The 25,511-nt window shown below is 36.8% G+C and overlaps 1 protein-coding gene, 2 non-coding genes and 1 pseudogene across 3 annotated transcripts; 2 read left to right on the forward strand and 2 right to left on the reverse strand.

Moving 5' to 3' along the window:
* Positions 1 to 2,870: 2,870 nt before the first annotated feature.
* LOC141673400 (pelargonidin 3-O-(6-caffeoylglucoside) 5-O-(6-O-malonylglucoside) 4'''-malonyltransferase-like) lies at positions 2,871 to 19,761 on the forward strand. The gene is made up of 5 exons (XM_074480145.1): positions 2,871 to 2,935; positions 3,632 to 3,861; positions 16,211 to 16,509; positions 16,690 to 16,879; positions 19,376 to 19,761. The coding sequence occupies exons 1-5, from the start codon at positions 2,871 to 2,873 to the stop codon at positions 19,759 to 19,761; spliced, it is 1,170 nt and encodes a 389-aa protein (XP_074336246.1).
* LOC141676159 (small nucleolar RNA R71) lies at positions 5,886 to 5,992 on the reverse strand. The gene has a single exon (XR_012556764.1). It is a non-coding gene; the product is annotated as a small nucleolar RNA R71 (small nucleolar RNA).
* Positions 11,286 to 11,392, reverse strand: LOC141676160 (small nucleolar RNA R71). Its single transcript, XR_012556765.1, has one exon. It is a non-coding gene; the product is annotated as a small nucleolar RNA R71 (small nucleolar RNA).
* Positions 19,762 to 20,509: 748 nt separating the features above from the next.
* LOC141672975 (vinorine synthase-like) lies at positions 20,510 to 22,155 on the forward strand (annotated as a pseudogene).
* Positions 22,156 to 25,511: the final 3,356 nt, after the last annotated feature.

Genomic DNA, 25,511 nt, shown 5'->3' on the forward strand with positions numbered 1-25,511 from the left:
CCTCTTCTAAGTTTCCATAGTGAAAGGCGGTCTTCACGTCAACTTGTTCAACTTCAAGGTTCAGTTTTGCTGCTAAACCCAACACAACTCTAATGGATGACATCTTTACAACAGGTAAGAAAATTTCTTCAAAATCAACTCCTTTTTCTAACTGAATCCTTTCACAACAAGTCTCGCTTTGTATCTTATTTTTCCACTATTTTCATCGGTCTTCAACCTATATACCCATTTATTTTTTAATGCTCTCTTATCCTTAGGTAGCTTGACTAAATCTTAAGTATGATTTTGCTGCAAGGATCTCATTTCTTCTTCCATAGCTTTCGACCATTTTTCCTTTTTCTCATGTGAAATAGCCTCATAGTAAGTTTCTGGTTCTCCCCCGTCAGTTAATTACACATACTCTGTTGGAGTGTATCGTGTAGAGGGATGTCTTGTTCTTGTAGATCTCCTCAATGGAATCTCTGTTTCTGTCCACTGCATTTCTGGATCTTCATTTTTAGCTTGCTCGTCATCCTCATTTATCTGATCAAATTCAAACCTGCCACCATCATCTTGATGGTCTTCTTGACCATTTTCCATGTGATCATTATCTTCCGTATGATTGTTATGGACTGTAGGAGGAGGAGGAGGAATTGGTGTCAAATCAACATATGATCTAACAGAGGATCTTGATTTATCAATTTTCTCAACTTCATGAAAATGATTTTCAAGAAATACGACAACCCTGCTTTTGATAATTTTCTTGTCCATTGGATCCCACAATCTATATCCGAACTCTTCATGGCCATATCCCAAGAAAATACATAATTTTGCCTTGTCATCAAGTTTCGATCTTTCATCTATCGGAATATGATCATATGCCTTGCACCCAAAAACTCTCAACTGATTATATGAGATATGTTTTCCTGTCCATACTCTTTCAGGTACATCACCGTTAAGCGGAACCGAAGGAGAAAGATTGATTAATCAACAGCAGTTCTTACAGCCTCCCCCCAAAAAGACTTTGGTAGTTTAGCATATGAAAGCATACATCGGACTCGCTCTTCAATGGTTCTATTCATTCTCTCCACTACCCCGTTCTGCTGGGGGGTTTTTACTACTGTTTTCTTAAGCCTGATGCCATGTCTTTGACAATATTTTTCAAATGGACCCCTGTACTCACCTCCGTTATCTGATCTGACACACTTCAATTTTCTTCCTGTTTCTCGTTCAACAACATAAGAATGAAATTTTGTAAATACATCAAGTACCTGATCTTTAGATTTTAAATTGAACACCCAAACTTTCCGCGAATGATCTTCAATAAATGTTACAAAGTAAAGAGCACCACCAAGAGATTTACTTTGCATACTACAAACATCAGTATGTATCAAATCAATCACACCTGGCTTTCTAAATGAGGAATGAGTATTGAATGCAACTCTATATGTTTTTCCAATTATGCAATGATCACAAGTTTTAAGGGAAGTCATACTTTGCAGTTGAGGTAAATATTTCTTTCTGACCAGTGTTTGGAGTCCCTTTTCGCTGATATGATCGAGCCTTGCATGCCAAAGATCAAGATTTGCATCCTTCTGAATTGTATTTATATCAGACTTGCAAAGTGTAGCTTGTGTCGAATAAAGAGTGCTCATTTTCTTTCCCTCAGCAACAATTATCGAACCTTTAGTAAGCTTCCATTTACCTTCACCATAATAACTTTGAAAACCTTCATCATCAAGTTTTCCTGTAGAGATCAAATTAAGTCAAATATCTGGAACATGTCTGACGTCTTTGAGCACTAGCTTGTTTCCCATGTTAGTTTCTATGTGAATATCGCCAATACCGATAATCTTGGATGCACCTTTATTTCCCATTCGCACTATTCCAAAATCACCACTAGTGTAGCTTGTAAAAAAATTCAGCATGAGATGTTACATGGTATGAGGCACCAGAATCGATCACCCAATCTGTATCCTGACAAGCAATATTGACATATGTGCTATTAAGGATAATCTGTACATTACCATCATTAGAAATTTTGTTTGCCTCATTCTCGTTCTTCTTGCATTTCTATTCTCTTTTTAAAATTATGCATTCTTTAATAATATGTTCGGGTTTATTGCAATGGTAGCAAGTAATATTTTTTCTTGATCTAGATTTAGATCTTCCCCTGGAATGATCTCTTATGCTGGGATTGTGCCAATTTCTTTGTTGACTCCTTCCAGGTCTTTCCTCTTTCTACGTTAGAAGTGCCCCTGAAAAATATTCACCTGCTTCTTTTCTTCTTGCCTCTTCATTTAACAAGCTATCTTTAACCAAATCCATGGTTAGTTTTCCATCTGGTGCAGAGTTGCTGATTGTCACCACTAGTGTTTCCCAACTGTCAGGAAATGAGCTAAGAAGTAAAGAGGCTTGAACCTCATCATCAAGCTTTAATTCCAAGGTGACCAATTTGTTGGAAATGCTCTGAAACTGATTTGTGTGCTCTACCATGCTGCTTCCATCTTTATACTTCATATTAACAAGCCTTTTAATTAGTGTAGTTTTGTTTCTTGTCGTTTTCTTCTCAAAGGTACTCTCCATTTTTTTCCATAAAATATGAGCTTCAGTTTCATCACAAACATTTTCGAATACACTAGATTCAACCCATCTTCTTATAAATCCAACAGTTTTCTGTGCATAACTTTCCAGTCTTCACTTGAAATATCATCAGGTTTTTGATCACCTAATGTAACTAGCTTATATAAATTTTGCGATAAAGCAAGTCTTCCATCATACGCTTCCATATGGAGTAATTTGTTGAGTTTAATCTAATCATTCTATCTGACCCATCCATTTTTGACACACAAGAAACTTATTTCTAGAAACCTGGCTCTGACGCCACTATGATGGGAATAAAAGAGTGTAATAAACTCTTTTTGGATACACCAGACTTTAACAGCAATGTTCAAAGGTTACCGGAGACAACAATTAATCAACAACAAGCTAAGCTATATGCAACTACACTTTATACTTCCTCTTTATGTGTAAAATAAGATGATGCACTGATCAATAAATAGACAAAAAATTACAGCAATATGGATCAAAATAACAGCAGCAAAGAAGTAAAAAACAAACCAGATTTTTGACGTGGAAAACCCTCCAAGGTGAAGGGAAAAACCACGAGGTGACAGTAAACCACCCACACTAAAACGCTTCCACTATAAATAATGGGATACACAAGTTTCTTTCTAGTTAATACTAGAGGTACATACAAACATTAATCTTCACAGAGATGTGGATTTCACTAATAATACATCAAACCAAGTTTGGATATTCTCACCGATTTGTAGAAGAGAATTCACAGATAAAACCTTGTTGCTGCTGGTATTTCCACCTCTGGGATTATCTTGAATCACTTCACGCTGCTCCACAAAATGTTTTGTCTCTCCCATTTTATTTTCTTTTTCTTTTTCTCTCTCTCTGACATTCTACTGTATTTGTTTTTCATTTATTTAGTTGGGCTTAATAAAATCATAGCCCACATAAGTGGACCAGGCCCAACATCTCCCTCTGATCAGGATACTACTAATGATATTTCATTACGGTACAAGCATTTGAAAAATTCGCTATTCAAGGTATTGACTAGTTTTTATCATTTTGCTGGAAGATATCGTGTAGACAGTCACTCAGTTGATTGTGGTGATCAAGGTACTGAATATGTCAAAGCCAATGTTGATATTCGTCTCGATGTTCTTGTCAGCCAACGGATGAATGTGAAGGCTGAGCTGTTCAATGATTTAGTTCCGTGCCCCATAGGTGTAATTGATGGATGTGATGATCCTTTACTTGCAATACAAGTAAGTGCCTTCAGTTGTGGTGCAGTTGCTATTACAGTCTGTATTTCACACAGAATTGCTGACATGTCACCGACAATGTCATTTGTCAATGATAAGTGGATTTTATATCCACTTGGAATGCTTTATTAGAAGCTTAAATTGGTGTTTTGGACTCAAGTTGTTGGTATTTTGATGTGTTTTAGTGTTATTGTATTTTCAGGTATCAGTTAAATGAAGAAAGGAGCTTTTAAAGGAAATATAATGAAAAGTGATCAGATTTGGAATCCAAGGCCATTGTCAAGTTGTAGAGAATCTCGTTAGCTTCGCGTGGCAGTTGAATCGCCTAATTCTGACGAGTAGAACTCAAGTTATGGCCAAAATAAGATTTTATCAGAATTTTTCCAGACAGGCTGCAGGCGCCCGCCTGGGATGTGGGGCGGCCGCTTGGGAGCTGAGGCGCCCGCTTGGAGAGCTGAGGCGGCCGCCTGAGATGCGGCTGGTCGCTGATTTCACTGAAAAAGCCTTTTTTTAGTGGAATTTGATGATTTTAAGGGTCCAGGTCCACTAGGGGCGTATATATACTAAAAAAAAGGGTTTTCATCATCCTGGAAGATTGGGATACCAAGGAGAAGACCTAGAAGCACAAAATAACTCTGAAAAAGAAGATCTTGTTTTCAACTTGTGATTCTTTGAATTAGTTGTAACTTTGGATGCTCGTTTTCGTTCTTGTTGAACCTACATCTCGTTTATTCGTAATTTAATTATTATTCAGTTTATTAAGACCTTGTTTTATACCATGCTTTCATTGGAACCCATGGTGACGATGAGTTCAATTATGGGCTAATCGTTATCATGAGATTCTAGCGGATTTACTTATAAATTTCAATATTTAATTGTTTTGAAATCTTGTTGTGTAGTGATTCTATGATATCCTAGTATTGGTTGTGCTTATTCGTCTAATGTGCGTAGCTAACATATAAGATAGCGTGTTAATCTTTTCTGAAGCGACAGTGAATTTAGAGATTTAGAACTTCCCATGCTAGCATAGGTTCATGTATTTGTTATGCATGATTCGTAGGTAATTTTAACCATCTTACTTGCCCTATGTAATCACGATAGATAACTTGCGCATTAAACCATTATGTTTTCAATTCTTATAGACATATAAGGATGCTTGGTAGTAGGATATTCGTACAACGAAAGTTGGCATTTACTAGTTTCGTGTTATCTGATTAGTGTCATCACCATCACATGCTAAGGTTAAGAATAAAAAGGCTATTGAATGAAGTAGTAAAGAAGTTAGAATCCCATGTTTGTCATATATAAGTAATTTAACCTCAATTCTCTTAGTTAAGGTTATTTAGTATAATCTCTTAGTTTAATCAAAACCCAATTTATTATTTGTCTTAGCATTGAGCGATAACCATACATTGTTGCATATGTGCATTAATTGAACTTAACCTAAACCAGTCTCTGTGGGAACGAATCTGATTTATATCTTATACTACTTGCGAACGCGTATACTTGCGTGAATATTAGCACATGTTTTCGCCCTAACAAGTTTTTGGCGCCACTGCCGGGGACTCGATGTTAATTTTTAGTTTATGTGCTTGTCATCAGTGGTCGTTAAAGTTCACTGACTCGGATTCTTTTACTTTCACGGTTTATTTGTTTGTGTTTCAGGTACTCATTATAATGGGAGATCCAGCAGCACGAACGAGAGCCTTGATGGAGTTCTATCAACCCAAGATCAATGATATTCAATCTAGCATTGTCAGGCCAGCTATCGCAGCTAATACCTTTGAGATCAAGCCTGGCATAATTCAGTGGGTGCAGAATTTAATCCAGTTTGGGGGTTCTTCAACAGAAGATCCCAATATGCACATTAGGGATTTCATTGAGATCTGGGACACCTTTAAGTTCAACGGTGTTTCTGAGGATGCGGTGAAGCTGAGACTGTTTCCATTCTCTCTGAGGGAAAAGGCTAAGAGCTGGTTACACTCTCTACCAGCTGGTTCAATTACTACTTGGGAGGATCTTGATCAGAAATTTCTTACTAAATTCTTCCCTATGGAGAAGACAGCTGCAATGAGGAATGCTCTTACTCAATTTGCGCAGCAAACGGGAGAATCTTTGTGTGAAGCTTGGGGGCGCTACAAGGAGATGCTTAGGAAGTGTCCTCATCATGGAATGCCTCATTGGATGATCAACACTTATTTTTACAATGGGTTGGGAGCACAGTCCAGACCCATGCTTGATGCAGCAGCAGGCGGAGCATTATAGGCAAAGAGCTATGAGGAAGCTTATGATCTAATTGAACTGATGGCTGCTAATGAATATCAGTATCCAACCCAGAGATGTCCACAGGGAAAGGTAGTAGGAGTTCTTGAGGTGGATACAGTTATGGCTATCACTGCTCTACTAAAGGACTTGTCTATGAAGATCGATTTTCTGGCTAACTATGGTGTTAAGCATATAATTAGTGTTTGTGAGCTGTCTGCAGGTCCGCATGTGACGGAGCAATGCGCTATATCTAGTGACTCAGCTCAGTTTGTGAGCAACTTTCAGAGATCGCAGCAACCAGTTCCAAAAACTTATCATCCTGACAACTGGAATCATCCTAACTTAAGCTGGAGCAACAATCAGAATGCGATGCAACAGCCGCTCCAGCAGTTAGGAAATAAGCTATTCAACCCTCCTGGTTTTCAGCAACAAATTACACCAAAATAATAAACTCATGGTGCATATCTATCTTCGAATGCAAAATCTGAATTGGAGGAGTTGTGGCTTATGTGCAAAAACCAGGCTCTTATATGCCAAAGCCAGGCTGTTTCTATCAAGACTCTGGAGAACCAAATAGGAAAAATTGCTAATGCCTTATTGAATCGACCACCAGGAATGCTTCCTAGTGATACAGAAACAAATCCAGGCAAGAGGGAAGTTGAAGAACAGGTGAACGCCATCACCTTAAGGTCTGGAAAGGTCGCAAGCCCCCAAATTCAGCAAGACGAAGAGCCTGAAAAATCTCAAGTTTCAAAAAATGCAGTTGTGACTAAAGAAGAAGTGCAGAAGGAAGCAGAGGTGGAACCAAGGAAGACTACTGTGGAACACACTCCTCCTGAGGTTAATACATGGGAGAAACAGATCTATCCTCCACCTCCTTTTCCTAAGAGGCTGCAGAAGAAAAATCTGGATAAGAAGTTTGAGAAGTTTTTGGAGGTGTTCAAGAAATTTCATATCAACATACCTTTCGTTGAAGCTCTTGAACAGATGCCTAGCTATGCGAGGTTTATAAAAGGTATTCTCTTTCAGAAAGTGAAGCTCGATGACTTAGAGACCGTTGCTCTAACGGAGAAATGCAGTGTTGTGCTGCAACAGAAGTTGCCTCCGAAGCTTAAAGATCCTGGAAGCTTCACTATGCCTTGCACTATCAGAAACTTGTCGTTCGACAAGTGTTTATGTGATTTAGGAGCTAGCATCAATCTGATGCCCTTGTCTATCTACAAGAAGCTTGGTATGCCTGATCTAAAACAAACATACATGTCATTGCAACTAGCTGACCGTTCCATCGCTTATCCACAAGGTATAGTGGATGATGTCTTGGTCAAGGTGGATAAACTCATCTTTCCTGCTGACTTTGTAATTCTTGATTTTGAGGAAGATAAGAAGATTCCCATTATCTTGGGGAGACCATTCTTGGCTACAGGTCAAACTATAATCGATGTGCAAAAATGAGAGCTTTCGATGGAGGTTTACGATCAAAAGGTCACTTCTAATGTGTTCAAGGAAATAAAGTTACCCACAGCTAAAGAGGAGTGCTTTAAAGTAGAGCAATTGCAGGTTTTGAATGCACCTCCGTGGAAGAGGAAGTTGGATATGCCATTCGATTCTCTTGGGTTAGCAGAGCTGAAAATTTCTCAGGAGCGTTTTAAACCATTTATTCAAGAAGCTCCCACACTTGAGCTCAACCGAATGCCAGATCACTTGAGTTATTCATTCTTAGTTGCACCCCATGATAAGGGGTTGGGATATATTTTTGATGATGTAGAGAGTGGCTGGACAGATCTTTCAGTGCCTACAGATGGTTCTTCTCATGCGCTACAGACAGTTGATAGGTTTGGTCTTGGTGATGAGCAGTACATGCGAGTGACTAGGCGTATGGAGGCCATGCATGACATTCACCATTGTTTTGCTGCAGATTTGACACAGGCTTTGGGAACTATTTTCCGAGACACTGGTGGCGAGGTTGATTGGCCATCTGATCCTCCACCCGAGGAGGGTGATCTTTTCGACGACTAGGTATGCCTGAAATCCTTATTATTACCTTCAATGAGGACATTGAAAATTTTAAGTTTGGGGGTGATAATGTAAGGATTAGTAGTGTGTGTGTCTATATAGATTCATATAGATTCATATTGCATGTTTAGTTGTAGTTCATTCATATTTTTGCATGATTATTCATTTAGGACATATTTGTTTATTTTATGTGATTTCATATAGTTGCATTTGCATGCATATTTAGCATGATCCCTTAAGATGAACTATGATATTTGATAAGTTGATGTTGATTTGAGTGTGGTGATGACGAATAGAGGGATATTTAAGTCCTAATGAATTGATTTGCATGCCAGAAACAAATAACTTCACAAAGTCTTATAGGGTTGCTTTTGATCTAGATCATGATCATACTTGTTTGTTGTTGAGATTTAATCACTTGGTTATATTTAGAATATGTGATATTCTTGTAATGACGTAAAAACACTGATTTTTTTTATCTGGAGAAAAACTTGGATTTCATTGCTAGTTGTTGTAAGGCTAGGCGTCAAATGTCTAGTAGCTGGCTCATATTTAGGGTTGAATGAGATGGAGCGAAACGCACTCATTCAGAAATTATTAAAAGAGAAAAAAAAGAAAAAAAGAGTATGTGTTTATGCATAATTGATCAAGCGTGAGCTCTTTAATACTCGAGGTATTAAGTTTTAGGGGACTTTGTGCCTAGTTACCTAAGGCTTTTTATAGTATGAGATCCGTTAACCTAACGCTCGCTACATGGGTATTATTGCATAAGTCTTTTGGGACCTCATTCATTGCACGGTCAAATAAGCATCTTTGTTATGTGTTCAATAATAGTGTGAATCCTTGTATAACTCTAGTAGAAAGGAGGTGTTGTGAGTCATAATGCGTTAATTGTCTATTCTGTTTATAAACTTTTGATTGTTTCGATGATACATAAGTTATGGTTATTGATCTAGTATCGAGAGATATCTATTAAGCAGTCCACACACGCACATTTCTGGTTTGTGAGTTGGTTTGTGAGATTTATTCGAGCTCTGTTTTAAGTCATTGCATTCTTAGAGGCATTGTCTTATTCATTTGGTTATGGTTATTCTGAGGGGATCGATTGCATTATTATTTAGTTGCATTCACATAGTTGCATTCATGCATTAGGTTTGTTTTGTAGTTTTGAGTATGTTTATGCTTGAGGACAAACATCGATTCAAGTTTGGGGGTGTGATAAGTGGATTTTATATCCACTTGGAACGCTTTATTACAAGCTTAAATTGGTGTTTTGGACTCAAGTTGTTGGTATTTTGATGTATTTTTGTGTTATTGCATTTCAGGTATCAGTTAAATGAAGAAAGAAGCTTTTAAAGTAAATATGATGAAAAGTGATCAGATTTGGAATCCAAGGCCATTGTCAAGTTGTAGAGAATCTCGTTAGCTTCGCGTTGGCTGTTGAATCGCCTAATTCTGACGAGTATAACTCAAGTTGTGGCCAAAACAAGATTCATCAGAATTTTTCCAGACAGGCTGCAGGCGCCCGCCTGGGATGTGGAGCGGCCGCTTGGGAGCTGAGGCGCCCGCTTGGAGAGCTGAGGCGGCCGCCTGAGGCGCACCTGGTCGCTGATTTCGCTGAAAAAGCCTTTTTTGAGTGGAATTTGACGATTTTAAGGGTCTAGGTCCACTGGGGGCGTATAAATACTTAAAAAAAGGTTTTCATCATCCGGGAAGATTGGGATACCAAGGAGAAGACCTAGAAACACAAAACAACTCCGAAAAAAAAGATCTTATTTTCAACTTGTGATTTTTTGAATTAGTTGTAACTTTGGATGCTCATTTTCGTTCTTGTTGAACCTAGATCTCGTTTATTCGTACTTTAATTATTATTCAGTTTATGAAGACCTTGTTTTATACCATGCTTTCATTGGAACCAATGGTGACGATGAGTTCAATTATAGGCTAATCATTATCATGGGATTCTAGCGGATTTACTTATGAATTTCAATAGTTAATTGTTTTGATATCTTGGTGTGTGGTGATTGTATGATATCCTAGTATTGGTTGTGCTTATTCGTCTAATGTGCGTAGCTAACATATAAGATAGCGTGTTAATCTTTTCTGAAGCGACAGTGAATTTAGAGATTTAGAACTTCCCATGCTAGCATAGGTTCATGTATTTGTTATGCATGATTCGTAGGTAATTTTAACCATCTTACTTGCCCTATGTAATCACGATAGATAACTTGCGCATTAAACCATTATGTTTTCAATTCTTATAGACATATAAGGATGCTTGGTAGTAGGATATTCGTACAACGAAAGTTGGCATTTACTAGTTTCGTGTTATCTGATTAGTGTCATCACCATCACATGCTAAGGTTAAGAATAAAAAGGCTATTGAATGAAGTAGTAAAGAAGTTAGAATCCCATGTTTGTCATATATAAGTAATTTAACCTCAATTCTCTTAGTTAAGGTTATTTAGTATAATCTCTTAGTTTAATCAAAACCCAATTTATTATTTGTCTTAGCATTGAGCGATAACCATACATTGTTGCATATGTGCATTAATTGAACTTAACCTAAACCAGTCTCTGTGGGAACGAATCTGATTTATATCTTATACTACTTGCGAACGCGTATACTTGCGTGAATATTAGCACATGTTTTCGCCCTAACAAGTTTTTGGCGCCACTGCCGGGGACTCGATGTTAATTTTTAGTTTATGTGCTTGTCATCAGTGGTCGTTAAAGTTCACTGACTCGGATTCTTTTACTTTCACGGTTTATTTGTTTGTGTTTCAGGTACTCATTATAATGGGAGATCCAGCAGCACGAACGAGAGCCTTGATGGAGTTCTATCAACCCAAGATCAATGATATTCAATCTAGCATTGTCAGGCCAGCTATCGCAGCTAATACCTTTGAGATCAAGCCTGGCATAATTCAGTGGGTGCAGAATTTAATCCAGTTTGGGGGTTCTTCAACAGAAGATCCCAATATGCACATTAGGGATTTCATTGAGATCTGGGACACCTTTAAGTTCAACGGTGTTTCTGAGGATGCGGTGAAGCTGAGACTGTTTCCATTCTCTCTGAGGGAAAAGGCTAAGAGCTGGTTACACTCTCTACCAGCTGGTTCAATTACTACTTGGGAGGATCTTGATCAGAAATTTCTTACTAAATTCTTCCCTATGGAGAAGACAGCTGCAATGAGGAATGCTCTTACTCAATTTGCGCAGCAAACGGGAGAATCTTTGTGTGAAGCTTGGGGGCGCTACAAGGAGATGCTTAGGAAGTGTCCTCATCATGGAATGCCTCATTGGATGATCAACACTTATTTTTACAATGGGTTGGGAGCACAGTCCAGACCCATGCTTGATGCAGCAGCAGGCGGAGCATTATAGGCAAAGAGCTATGAGGAAGCTTATGATCTAATTGAACTGATGGCTGCTAATGAATATCAGTATCCAACCCAGAGATGTCCACAGGGAAAGGTAGTAGGAGTTCTTGAGGTGGATACAGTTATGGCTATCACTGCTCTACTAAAGGAATTGTCTATGAAGATCGATTTTCTGGCTAACTATGGTGTTAAGCATATAATTAGTGTTTGTGAGCTGTCTGCAGGTCCGCATGTGACGGAGCAATGCGCTATATCTAGTGACTCAGCTCAGTTTGTGAGCAACTTTCAGAGATCGCAGCAACCAGTTCCAAAAACTTATCATCCTGACAACTGGAATCATCCTAACTTCAGCTGGAGCAACAATCAGAATGCGATGCAACAGCCGCTCCAGCAGTTAGGAAATAAGCTATTCAACCCTCCTGGTTTTCAGCAACAAATTACACCAAAACAATAAACTCATGGTGCATATCTATCTTCGAATGCAAAATCTGAATTGGAGGAGTTGTGGCTTATGTGCAAAAACCAGGCTCTTATATGCCAAAGCCAGGCTGTTTCTATCAAGACTCTGGAGAACCAAATAGGAAAAATTGCTAATGCCTTATTGAATCGACCACCAGGAATGCTTCCTAGTGATACAGAAACAAATCCAGGCAAGAGGGAAGTTGAAGAACAGGTGAACGCCATCACCTTAAGGTCTGGAAAGGTCGCAAGCCCCCAAATTCAGCAAGACGAAGAGCCTGAAAAATCTCAAGTTTCAAAAAATGCAGTTGTGGCTAAAGAAGAAGTGCAGAAGGAAGCAGAGGTGGAACCAAGGAAGACTACTGTGGAACACACTCCTCCTGAGGTTAATACATGGGAGAAACAGATCTATCCTCCACCTCCTTTTCCTAAGAGGCTGCAGAAGAAAAATCTGGATAAGAAGTTTGAGAAGTTTTTGGAGGTGTTCAAGAAATTTCATATCAACATACCTTTCGTTGAAGCTCTTGAACAGATGCCTAGCTATGCGAGGTTTATGAAAGGTATTCTCTTTCAGAAAGTGAAGCTCGATGACTTAGAGACCGTTGCTCTAACGGAGAAATGCAGTGTTGTGCTGCAACAGAAGTTGCCTCCGAAGCTTAAAGATCCTGGAAGCTTCACTATGCCTTGCACTATCAGAAACTTGTCGTTCGACAAGTGTTTATGTGATTTAGGAGCTAGCATCAATCTGATGCCCTTGTCTATCTACAAGAAGCTTGGTATGCCTGATCTAAAACAAACATACATGTCATTGCAACTAGCTGACCGTTCCATCGCTTATCCACAAGGTATAGTGGAGGATGTCTTGGTCAAGGTGGATAAACTCATCTTTCCTGCTGACTTTGTAATTCTTGATTTTGAGGAAGATAAGAAGATTCCCATTATCTTGGGGAGACCATTCTTGGCTACAGGTCAAACTATAATCGATGTGCAAAAATGAGAGCTTTCGATGGAGGTTTACGATCAAAAGGTCACTTCTAATGTGTTCAAGGAAATAAAGTTACCCACAGCTAAAGAGGAGTGCTTTAAAGTAGAGCAATTGCAGGTTTTGAATGCACCTCCGTGGAAGACGAAGTTGGATATGCCATTCGATTCTCTTGGGTTAGCAGAGCTGAAAATTTCTCAGGAGCGTTTTAAACCATTTATTCAAGAAGCTCCCACACTTGAGCTCAACCGAATGCCAGATCACTTGAGTTATTCATTCTTAGTTGCACCCCATGATAAGGGGTTGGGATATATTTTTGATGATGTAGAGAATGGCTGGACAGATCTTTCAGTGCCTACAGATGGTTCTTCTCATGCGCTACAGACAGTTGATAGGTTTGGTCTTGGTGATGAGCAGTACATGCGAGTGACTAGGCGTATGGAGGCCATGCATGACATTCACCATTGTTTTGCTGCAGATTTGACACAGGCTTTGGGAACTATTTTCTGAGACACTGGTGGCGAGGTTGATTGGCCATCTGATCCTCCACCCGAGGAGGGTGATCTTTTCGACGACTAGGTATGCCTGAAATCCTTATTATTACCTTCAATGAGGACATTGAAAATTTTAAGTTTGGGGGTGATAATGTAAGGATTAGTAGTGTGTGTGTCTATATAGATTCATATAGATTCATATTGCATGTTTAGTTGTAGTTCATTCATATTTTTGCATGATTATTCATTTAGGACATATTTGTTTATTTTATGTGATTTCATATAGTTGCATTTGCATGCATATTTAGCATGATCCCTTAAGATGAACTATGATATTTGATAAGTTGATGTTGATTTGAGTGTGGTGATGACGAATAGAGGGATATTTAAGTCCTAATGAATTGATTTGCATGCCAGAAACAAATAACTTCACAAAGTCTTATAGGGTTGCTTTTGATCTAGATCATGATCATACTTGTTTGTTGTTGAGATTTAATCACTTGGTTATATTTAGAATTTGTGATATTCTTGTAATGACGTAAAAACACTGATTTTTTTTATCTGGAGAAAAACTTGGATTTCATTGCTAGTTGTTGTAAGGCTAGGCGTCAAATGTTTAGTAGCTGGCTCATATTTAGGGTTGAATGAGATGGAGCGAAACGCACTCATTCAGAAATTATTAAAAGAGAAAAAAAAGAAAAAAAGAGTATGTGTTTATGCATAATTGATCAAGCGTGAGCTCTTTAATACTCGAGGTATTAAGTTTTAGGGGACTTTGTGCCTAGTTACCTAAGGCTTTTTATAGTATGAGATCCGTTAACCTAACGCTCGCTACATGGGTATTATTGCATAAGTCTTTTGGGACCTCATTCATTGCACGGTCAAATAAGCATCTTTGTTATGTGTTCAATAATAGTGTGAATCCTTGTATAACTCTAGTAGAAAGGAGGTGTTGTGAGTCATAATGCGTTAATTGTCTATTCTGTTTATAAACTTTTGATTGTTTCGATGATACATAAGTTATGGTTATTGATCTAGTATCGAGAGATATCTATTAAGCAGTCCACACACGCACATTTCTGGTTTGTGAGTTGGTTTGTGAGATTTATTCGAGCTCTATTTTAAGTCATTGCATTCTTAGAGGCATTGTCTTATTCATTTGGTTATGGTTATTCTGAGGGGATCGATTGCATTATTATTTAGTTGCATTCACATAGTTGCATTCATGCATTAGGTTTGTTTTGTAGTTTTGAGTATGTTTATGCTTGAGGACAAACATCGATTCAAGTTTGGGGGTGTGATAAGTGGATTTTATATCCACTTGGAACGCTTTATTACAAGCTTAAATTGGTGTTTTGGACTCAAGTTGTTGGTATTTTGATGTATTTTTGTGTTATTGCATTTCAGGTATCAGTTAAATGAAGAAAGAAGCTTTTAAAGTAAATATGATGAAAAGTGATCAGATTTGGAATCCAAGGCCATTGTCAAGTTGTAGAGAATCTCGTTAGCTTCGCGTTGGCTGTTGAATCGCCTAATTCTGACGAGTATAACTCAAGTTGTGGCCAAAACAAGATTCATCAGAATTTTTCCAGACAGGCTGCAGGCGCCCGCCTGGGATGTGGAGCGGCCGCTTGGGAGCTGAGGCGCCCGCTTGGAGAGCTGAGGCGGCCGCCTGAGGCGCCCGCTTGGAGAGCTGAGGCGGCCGCCTGAGGCGCACCTGGTCGCTGATTTCGCTAAAAAAGCCTTTTTTGAGTGGAATTTGACGATTTTAAGGGTCTAGGTCCACTGGGGGCGTATAAATACTTAAAAAAAGGTTTTCATCATCCGGGAAGATTGGGATACCAAGGAGAAGACCTAGAAACACAAAACAACTCCGAAAAAAAAGATCTTATTTTCAACTTGTGATTTTTTGAATTAGTTGTAACTTTGGATGCTCATTTTCGTTCTTGTTGAACCTAGATCTCGTTTATTCGTACTTTAATTATTATTCAGTTTATGAAGACCTTGTTTTATACCATGCTTTCATTGGAACCAATGGTGACGATGAGTTCAATTATAGGCTAATCATTATCATGGGATTCTAGCGGATTTACTTATGAATTTCAATAGTTAATTATTTTGATATCTTGGTGTGTGGTGATTGTATGATATCCTAGTATTGGTTGTGCTTATTTGTCTAATGTGCGTAGCTAACATATAAGATAGCGTGTTAATCTTTTCTGAAGCGACAGTGAATTTAGAGATTTAGAACTTCCCATGCTAGCATAGGTTCATGTATTTGTTATGCATGATTCGTAGGTAATTTTAACCATCTTACTTGCCCTATGTAATCACGATAAATAACTTGCACATTAAACCGTTATGTTTTCAATTCTTATAGACATATAAGGACTAAGCATAATTGGTGTCTATTCAACTTCTATCTCTTTTGTGGACGCTTGGTAGTAGGGTATTCGTATAACGAAAGTTGGCGTTTACTAGTTTCGTGTTATCTGATTAGTGTCATCACCATCACATGCTAAGTTTAAGAATGAAAAGGCTATTGAATGAAGTAGTAATGAAGTTAGAATCCCGTATTTGTCTTAGTTAAGGTTATTTAGTATAATCTCTTAGTTCAATCAAAATCCAATTTGTTATTTGTCTTAGCATTGAGCGATAACCATACATTATTGCATAGGTTCATAAATTGAACTTAACCTAAACCAGTCTCTGTGGGAACGAATCTGATTTATATCTTATACTACTTGCGAACGCATATACTTACGTGAATATTAGCGCGTTTTTTCGCCCTAACAGTCAACGCGTGGGCAATTGCTGCAAAGCAGGAACTCGGGTATGTTGATGAAAATTTCATGCCAATCGCCCCTAACTTCGACTCTGTTTTTCTATTTCCGGTGAAAATGTTGCCTTGTCTCCCTACTGGACTTGCAAGGGATAAGGAAAATATTGAAGTGCACAAGATTGTCACAAAGATGTTTCACTTTGAAAAAAGTAAGATTTCAAGTATTCGAGAAAGGGTCAGATTGGATGATTCAAGCTTGTTACCTTCAAGGGTACAGTCTATATTCGGATTAATAGAGAAGGCTATCATCGATGTACATGTTGCCAACCCTGATAACCCAAACTCCTATACAATTATTGAAGCAGTTAATATAAGAAAAAGAACAGTTCCGCCTCTTCCCGACCATCAATTTGGAAATCTCTATATATTATCATGTGTTCAATCAGTGGTAGGGCTCTGAAGTTTGGTTAATTGTCTTTCCGAATCTGTCAAGGGAGTTGTGGATGCCTGTCGAACGGTTTTGTCACCAGGGAAGGAAAGGGAAACAATGATAAGTCATGGGGTATATAAGCTGATTAGTAGTTTTTCAGATCCTAATATGTTTTTTGCTGCTTCGTTTACTAGCTGGTCTAAGTTTCCATTTTACGAAGCAGATTTTGGGTGGGGAAAACCTGTTTGGTTCAGTATTCACAACATCCCAATGAAAAATAATGTAGTCCTGATTGATGACAAATCCGGGGAAGGAATTAAAGCATGGGTATGTTTGGAAGAAAATGACATAAAAAAATTCATACAGCATACTGACATGGCAGATGTTATATGCGCATTATAATTAAGGTGTTGTACCATCTACAGTATTTACTCATTCAAAGAAGAAGCTGGTAAGTTCAATATATAACTATCCACTCAGTTTCTTCATTAGTATGTTGAAGATGACATGATAATTTATGTTGGTTACTAGCAGGTGTAGAGAATTCATCATGTAATCTTGCTAGTTGTTTATTTGTGCCTTGTTCTTGTTCTTCCCAACTTTTTATTGATGACAATTAGAATGATATGAGATTGAGTATTGATAGATACTTGTGATGCCTAGCAGAGTAAGCAAGGCATAGAAAAAAAAGCCAGTGATCAATAAATAGAACTGAAGTGTAGAAAAAAAACAAGTGATCGATGAAGAGAAGCAAGACATAGAAAAAGAAGGAAAGTGATGGAAAAGTAAAACTGTTAGATGGGTACGAGTAAAGTTGGAAATTATTGGTGATAAGGCAAGTACTTCTGAACCTTTCTTCTAGATATTTTGCAAATTTTTCTAACTTTCTCATAACATGTTGCTATTTTTCAAAATAACTCTTGTTTTATATTGCAAGCGCTTTAAACTATTCAACCTTGAACCCTGATTCTTATTGATCTTGAGCCATAAGCCTTATTCTTCATAAACCATTGATTGTTGAATTCTCAAATACGAGCCAGACACATACGATATTACTCAACAAATACATATCTACCACATACTGATTTCTGATATTGAATGTCTTGACATACCAACCCTTATTCTTTATTTAACAGAAGACCAATCCTTGGAACCCTTGTAGGAGTGAGCATTTTCCGGTTCGGAATCGAGAACCGAACCGATCAAAAATTTACGGTTCCGGTTCGGTTCTTAACTAATTCGGGCCCAGTTCGGTTCTTGTTTTTCTAGAAATTTCGGTTCTTATTTTTCTAGAAATTTCGGTTCTTGGTTCGGTTCGGTTCGTAACATACTAGAACCGTATGAACCGAACCGAACCATATATAAATGAATAAATACATATATATATATATATATATGTATATATATATTACGTATTATGTTTTCTTATTTATAATACTTTAATAAAATTTAAGAAAAATATGATTTTTATTATATTACTCGTTTCTTTAAATATTTATGGAGTTTTGAATATTTTTATAAATATTTTTCTTCTTAAATATTAGAAAGTACTGGAATTCAAATGATCCGCCACTAATAAAAATCTTCTTTTACTAAGTTACCCTTAATAAATAATCAAAACTAGTCAAAATTTAAAAAGTAAGAATATAAAATAATATGAAAAATAAATAAATATAAAATAAAAAATAAATTCGGTTCTTTCGGTTAAGAACCGAACCGAACCGAAATTTACGGTTCGGTTCCGGGTCGATTCTTACATACAAACGGGTCCAGTTCGGTTCTTAAAATATTCCTATTTCGGTTCTCGGTTCTTTCGGTTCCGGTTCGGTCCGGTTCTGACCCGTTGCTCACCCCTAAATCCTTAAACCCCTGGTCTTCTAGTTTCTTACTCTTTCCTTTATTGAAAGCCAATCTTTTTGAATTCCTTGTTATACCTTCATGGTATTGTGAATCACCCTATGCTTCAAGATAAATGTTGTTTATGATTCAGCTTATTGAATTACAATGGTTATCATATTGAATTGTTTTAGAAAATTGGATGCTTTTATAAATGTTGACCAAATTCGTGGTCGGACCAGATTTGTGGTCATAATAGGCCAATGCGTACCTTGGATCTGGTATATAGAGCAAAGCTGGGAGCCTTGCTCGGGGTTAGTGTGTGACTGATCAGCAGCCTAACCTTGGTTTTTAAAATGAAAAGTGAATATCCAATTCTAATCATTGCTTATTCAGAAACTTGATTCTTCTGAATCATTTCAATTGATTATTGTTTAACCTCAGTTATTGATATTATGACTTGCTGAGCTAGTTAACTCACTCATGCAAACCTTTTTATGTTTTTAACAGTTGAAAAAGGAAATTGTTGGTAACGAGGATTTCCAGTCCAGTGTGCAAGCTAGGATTCCAGGTTAAGTTGGATCGCGCGAGCTAGCAGGAGCTTTATATTGTAGATGAGTTATGCAAGATTGTAAGAACGATATTATTATTAGTTGTAAGTTGAACTAATTAGGATTTGGTACGATGTAATAAAAGATAATGTTGTGGCTTGTTTTCATACTTGAACCTGTTGTGATCCATGATTGTGAAAAGAAAGGTCAATGCATATAATATTTTATATACAGGTTTATATATGGTGTGTGTGTGTGTGTTGTGAGCCCCAAACTTCTGACCCGGGTTTGGAGGGCGTTACAACCTGGGTGGGTTAAAATTAATGTGGACGCTTATTGTGTTCCCCGTGCTGGGTATGTAGGGCTTGGATGTGTAATTCGAGACGAGGTTGGAGCTTTTGTCAAGGCGAGAAGCAATGTTCTGAGGGTGAATATGCAGGCTAGAGAAGCGGAAGCATTGAGTTTGAAAGAAACTTTATCATGGACTAAAACATTCCGATCTTCTAAATGTATTTTTGAGTCGGATTCTAAGATGATTGTGGACGCAGTGAATGGAAATCGAGGCGCATCAATGTTTGACACAATTGCGGAGGATTGTAGTGAGTTAATTAAACACTTTGATGGAGTGTTAGTTATTTTTGTACATCGATCTGTGAATAAGATAGCTCATCTAGTAGCACAGGCTTTTTATTCTATGTCAGGTCTGCAGGAGTGGCAATATAACTCTATGTTAGGTCTGCAGGAGTGACATGATAACGCTCCTTATTTTATTGCTTGTAATCTTGATTTTGATGAGATGGTTTAATGAATGTAAGTACTTTTTATTAAAAAGAAAAGAAAAGAAAAGAAAATAAACAATATGATCACATGTGCAGTGTCCATTCCAAATCCTAATTTGAAACACTTCGTAAATAGAGAATAATGGCAAAATCGTAATCTTTTTACATGCACTTTGTATTTAGCCAACAAAATTGATAAGTGAATATGAATTTGTGTGTATATAGTGTGTTACATGTATAATAATACAAACAAAATTACCTTCTCCGATAACTAATCAGATAAATAGATTTTAATTGGATATACCGGACTTAATCGGGACTATTAAGGCTTTGGATCGGAGGCCGCCTGAATCTGAGAAGCTGGATAGGAAGTCACTCCACCGGAAGCCATCCGAATCGACTTTCTACTCCATCTGTTGTATTCAAGCGGGTTAACTTAATATCAAAAGAAATCTCATCGGAAGCCTGGAGAATACATAGGAAATTATATGATAGGTTGAGAATTACTCTTGTCTATACATCTAGTCCCGTTATAAAACTTCAGAATCAGAACATGAATTGGAATTTAAAGATTCGATATTTGCCCAACATTCTTGGAAAACAATCGAATCGCGTGTAGCTGTACAGAAAGAATTTAAATTTTCTATATATAAAAATTAAATATTGACATTAATTCTGAAACGCGTTAAATGATACAATCTGAAAGAAGGTGCTGTATCAACAAAGTGCATCAATAATTGTACAAAGTTCAGGCAAGATGAAAGTTGAAATCCTATCCAGAGAGCTCATAAAACCATATACTCCTACTCCACCCAGCTTTCGAAACTACAATATTTCGTTAATGGATGAATTAGCCCCAAACATGAACGTTCCCACCATTTTCTATTACTCTGCCTCTGATCAGGATACTAATCACGATGTTACATTGAGGTACAAGCACCTGAAGAATTCGCTATCCAAGGTCTTGACTAGTTTTTATCCTTTTGCTGGAAGATATCGTGTAGACAGTCACTCAGTTGATTGTGGTGATCAAGGAGCTGAATATGTTGAAGCCAAAGTTGATATTCGTCTCGATGATCTTGTCAGCCAACGGATGAATGTGAAGGCTGAGCTGCTCAATGGTTTAGTTCCGTGCCCCATAGGTGCAATTGATGGATGTGACGATCCTTTACTTGCAATACAAGTAAGTGCCTTCAGTTGTGGTGGAGTTGCTATTACAGTCTGTAGTTCACACAGAATTGCTGACATGTCATCCACAATGTCATTTGTCAACGCGTGGGCTATTTCTGCAAAGCAGGAACTCGGGTACGTTGATGAAAATTTCATGCCAATCCCCCTAACTTCGACTCTGTTTCACTGTTTCCGGGGAAAATGTTGCCTTGTCTCCCTACTGGACTTGCAAGGGATAAGGAAAATATTGAAGTGCATAAGATTGTCACAAAGATGTTTCACTTTGACAAAAGTAAGATTTCAAGTATTCGAGAAAGGGCCAGATTGGATGATTCAAGCTTGTTACCTTCAAGGGTACAATCTATATCCGGATTAATAGGTAAGGCCATCATCGATGTACATGTTGCCAACCCTGATAACCCGAACTCCTATACAATTATTGAAGCAGTTAATATAAGAAAAAGAACAGTTCCGCCTCTTCCCAACCATCAATTTGGAAATCTCTATATATTATCCTGTGTTCAATCAGTTGTAGGACCTGAAAGAGTAGTAGGGCTCGGAAGTTTGGTTAATTGTCTTTCCGAATCTGTCAAGGGAGTTGTGGATGCCTGTCGAACGGTTTTGTCACACGGGAAGGAAAGGGAAACGATGATAAGTCATGGGGTCTATAAGCTGATGAATAGTTTTTCAGATCCTAATATGTTTTTTGCTGCTTCGTTTACTAGCTGGTCTAAATTTCCATTTTACGAAGCTGATTTTGGGTGGGGAAAACCTGTTTGGTTCAGTATTCCCAACATTCCCATGAAAAATAATGTAGTCCTGATTGATGACAAATCCGGGGAAGGAATTGAAGCATGGGTGTGTTTGGAAGAAAATTACATGAAAAATTTCAAACAGCATACAGACATAGCAGATGTTATATGTGCATTATAACTGAGGTGTTCTACCATCTGCAATATCCACTCATTCAAAGAAAGAAGCTGGTAACTTCAATAGATATCTATCCACTCAGTTCCTTCATTAGTATGTTGAAGATGACATGATAATTTATGTTAGTTGCTAGCAGGTGTAGAGGATTCGTCCTGTAATCTTGCTAGTTGTTTATTTTCTCTGTTTCCTGTTACTGTCAAACATGAGTGCTGTGCTCCCATTCTTCTCTTTCGAAAGATGCATTCATGACATGCTAATCACATAATCCACAACCCTTTTTAGACATTTCATTTTTACAAGGTTTAAGGTACTAGCAGTTGATCTCAGTCCTAGAAGCAAGAAAAGTCACAAATCCACTGCAAATGACAGTAGCTTGTAAAGCTATGCCTTGTTTTTCTTGTGCTCGAGATATCATATCTCATCTTTTCTGAGGTTTCGTTATAGATAGATTATCCGCGTCATTTAGTGTAGTTGTCCTTGGCTACATTTGCCAGATCAAGGCTTTCACGGCAGATCAAGGCTATATATTCATTATCTGAGTTGTGACGAAATCGAACTCAACACTCGGCATCACGGCAGAGAATCTTATATATTAACAGAGCATAGCTATCAACACAAAAGAGTCTCTCAAATCAATATACAGAGTATGCTTTGCCCGCATTGTTTATTTTATAACTTCTACAGGCTTTACTTGGACCTGGAATCTGGGATGAACAACTCATAATAAAAGCCACTCGAAAAGAGATTAAATTATCAAAAGTGAATCCATTCGGGTTACAATCCTTAAAATCCCTCTGAAAAACACAGTCTTAATCGATGACAAATCCGCTGAAGGAATTGAATCTCATTATTCATTCTTCGGTTTAAAAAATCCGGTTAAGTAATATGTTTTATTTACCCTTCAAAATTTATACAGATATACTCTCACTCACTCATTTAGGGTCCAGAGGTACAAATCACATTCATTTGAGTTAATGGATACACGAATCATTACTTTAAGAGCCGAAATATCATTTTGTCATTATAATAGAACTGGTTGCACTGAGATAAAATAAAGAGGATCTAGTTTTCAGTTATAAAAATAAAATGTTTGGTTGCGAAGGTTCCAAGTAGCATGTCAATGACTCAAAGTCATTAAGGGACTACTAATATATACTAGTATATACTAGATAGATGGAATACACGGGTCTTAAATTATTACAGAACACATATATAGAATTGTTATGCAAGTCAAGAACAAAGACAAGTTATAAAAAAACGTCCCCACAGGCCAGTGATGAACTATATAACACTACCGATGGTAGTTTACATCCAAAAAGTCTGAATACAAGGCCTAGCTGCTTTTTATAATGATCAAGAAGCTGATTTGTGGAACCCAAAGTTGATGTTCATCTCCATCAGCCAACAAAAGATTTGAAAAATTAGGTGCCAAATGATTCAATTATGTGCCTACTGAATTACCCTGCAGGAAAAGAGGGAAAAGATTTGGTTCATAATTTTCTTTATAATGTTGTCAAGGTTTTAAAAAAGCGGAAAAGAAATAAAATTTATTAAAATATTTAATATAATTATTATATTATTAATATTTCTCACTTATTTTCTCCCTCCTGAAAATAAAATTTTAAAGATAAATTGATCAATATTTAATATCTTTTTCTATTTTTTTTCTTTTCATCAAAATATCTGAAACACATTAAAAAACACATATCTTTTTTTTTTTTAAATTTAACCTTGGGAACCCATGTTAATAATTTAATTATGTGCCTATTAATTAATTAGTCATAGTTCATATAATTACCGATCAATTGCTTGCATTACAAATAAGTGCATTTGTTGGCACAAGATTTGGCACACTATGATTTCATTTCAGGTTTGTTATCAAATGGGTATGAATGGATTTTGAGTATGATATTTTACCATCTAATATTAATAAATTCAACAAACTCTAATATACATAGATATTATAATTAAATTAAATTATTTATGTATAATAGTAAAATGCGCTTGATCAATAATTTCTAATTAAATATTTGTTAATTTATGTGAAATCTCCAAATTACTTACGAACATTTTTTATTTTTTTTATATATTCGGAAAATAATAGAAAAAGAGTATCCTTTGATTAAAACTACCCTTTGTGGATTTTTATATTTTATTTATGAAAAGGTGAGATTTAACTTACAATCCTTAACTGATATTATTTTTCACATTTTTATCATGAATGATCATATAAATTATAAAATACAGTGTTACGTATTTTTAGAGTGAAATACATGTACAATTTATATTATTATAATATAATAAAAATAACATTAAAAATTAAATAATCATCTGAATTTAGGCTTTACTATCCTCACCTTATTAAAATTAATATATAAGTCAAATGCTCCCATCATCCATAAATAAATATTCATTTTGAATTTAGACACTGAAATTAACAGCTATTATATAATTAAAAATAATAAAAATATATTTAATCTAATTTAATATGTAATTTTTAGATTTTAAAAATAATCAATAACTTTTATTACTAAGTAAAAAATTGATCGATTTAATTTAAAAAAAAAACAAAATGGATCGGATGGAAAGAATACTAAACATGCACATCTTAGACCGAATTGAACACATAACCACCTAATCCTGATCCCAGATTTGTAACTCGCTCGGACTAATTGTATTAACTCCAATTCACTTTAAGTGGTGTATTTGTATTAACTCCAAAAATAAATTTAGATTTTTGAAAAAAAATTCCAAATTTTTATTAAAATACATGGACATATATGTTTAATTTCTGGTCACATATTATAAAATTCTTCTAAAACATCTACTTTCGCTTAGTTAAAAGTCCGAATTATCTTGCCATCTGGCATGGTCGTATAGTTGTTAAGTTTTGTTAATCGTTTCCAATCTCGATTCAGTGTTAATGTTGTGGTCTTATACTGTCATTTACAATGTTGAGAAAGAGTCTAGAACAGACAATGGAGGAAAGTTTTTCCAGAATCAGAATAGAAGATGAGGAGGAGGGAGGTATCATGTACGAGGAACCGAACGAGATATCATATGAGATAGACGTAAGGTGGTGCTTAGTTGGACGTTTCTTGACCGAATCATCAATAGATTTCCAGGCGATGCAACATCAAATGACATCACTTTGGAGACCGGGAAGAAATATGTATGTGAAGGAAATTTAGTCAAACTGATATATTTTTCAGTTCTATCATGAAGTAGACATTAAACGTGTCATCGAAGGGAGTCCATGGACGTTCGGGCGTTTTCAGTTGTTATTTGAAAGACTTAAGGCAGGAGACAATCCGAGGACAATGGTGATAAATAAGATAGATATGTGGGTTCAGTTGCACGGTATGGATCTAGGTTTTATGTCACATAAAGTGGTTAGAGATGTGGGAAACTATATTGGGACATATGTGGAATCTGATGCCAACAACTTTGTAGGTATTTGGAGAGATTACTTTCAAGATAGAGTATCTATACCCATTGATAAACCACTAAAACGGCGTATGAAGTTAAGAAGATCAGATTCGCAGTGGTGCTGGGCAAACTTTAAATATGAAGGTGTTCCCACCTTTTGTTTCATTTGTGGACTAATCGGTCATAATGA

The sequence above is a fragment of the Apium graveolens genome, chromosome 7 (assembly GCF_009905375.1).
Source record: "Apium graveolens cultivar Ventura chromosome 7, ASM990537v1, whole genome shotgun sequence".
Taxonomy (NCBI): domain Eukaryota; kingdom Viridiplantae; phylum Streptophyta; class Magnoliopsida; order Apiales; family Apiaceae; genus Apium; species Apium graveolens.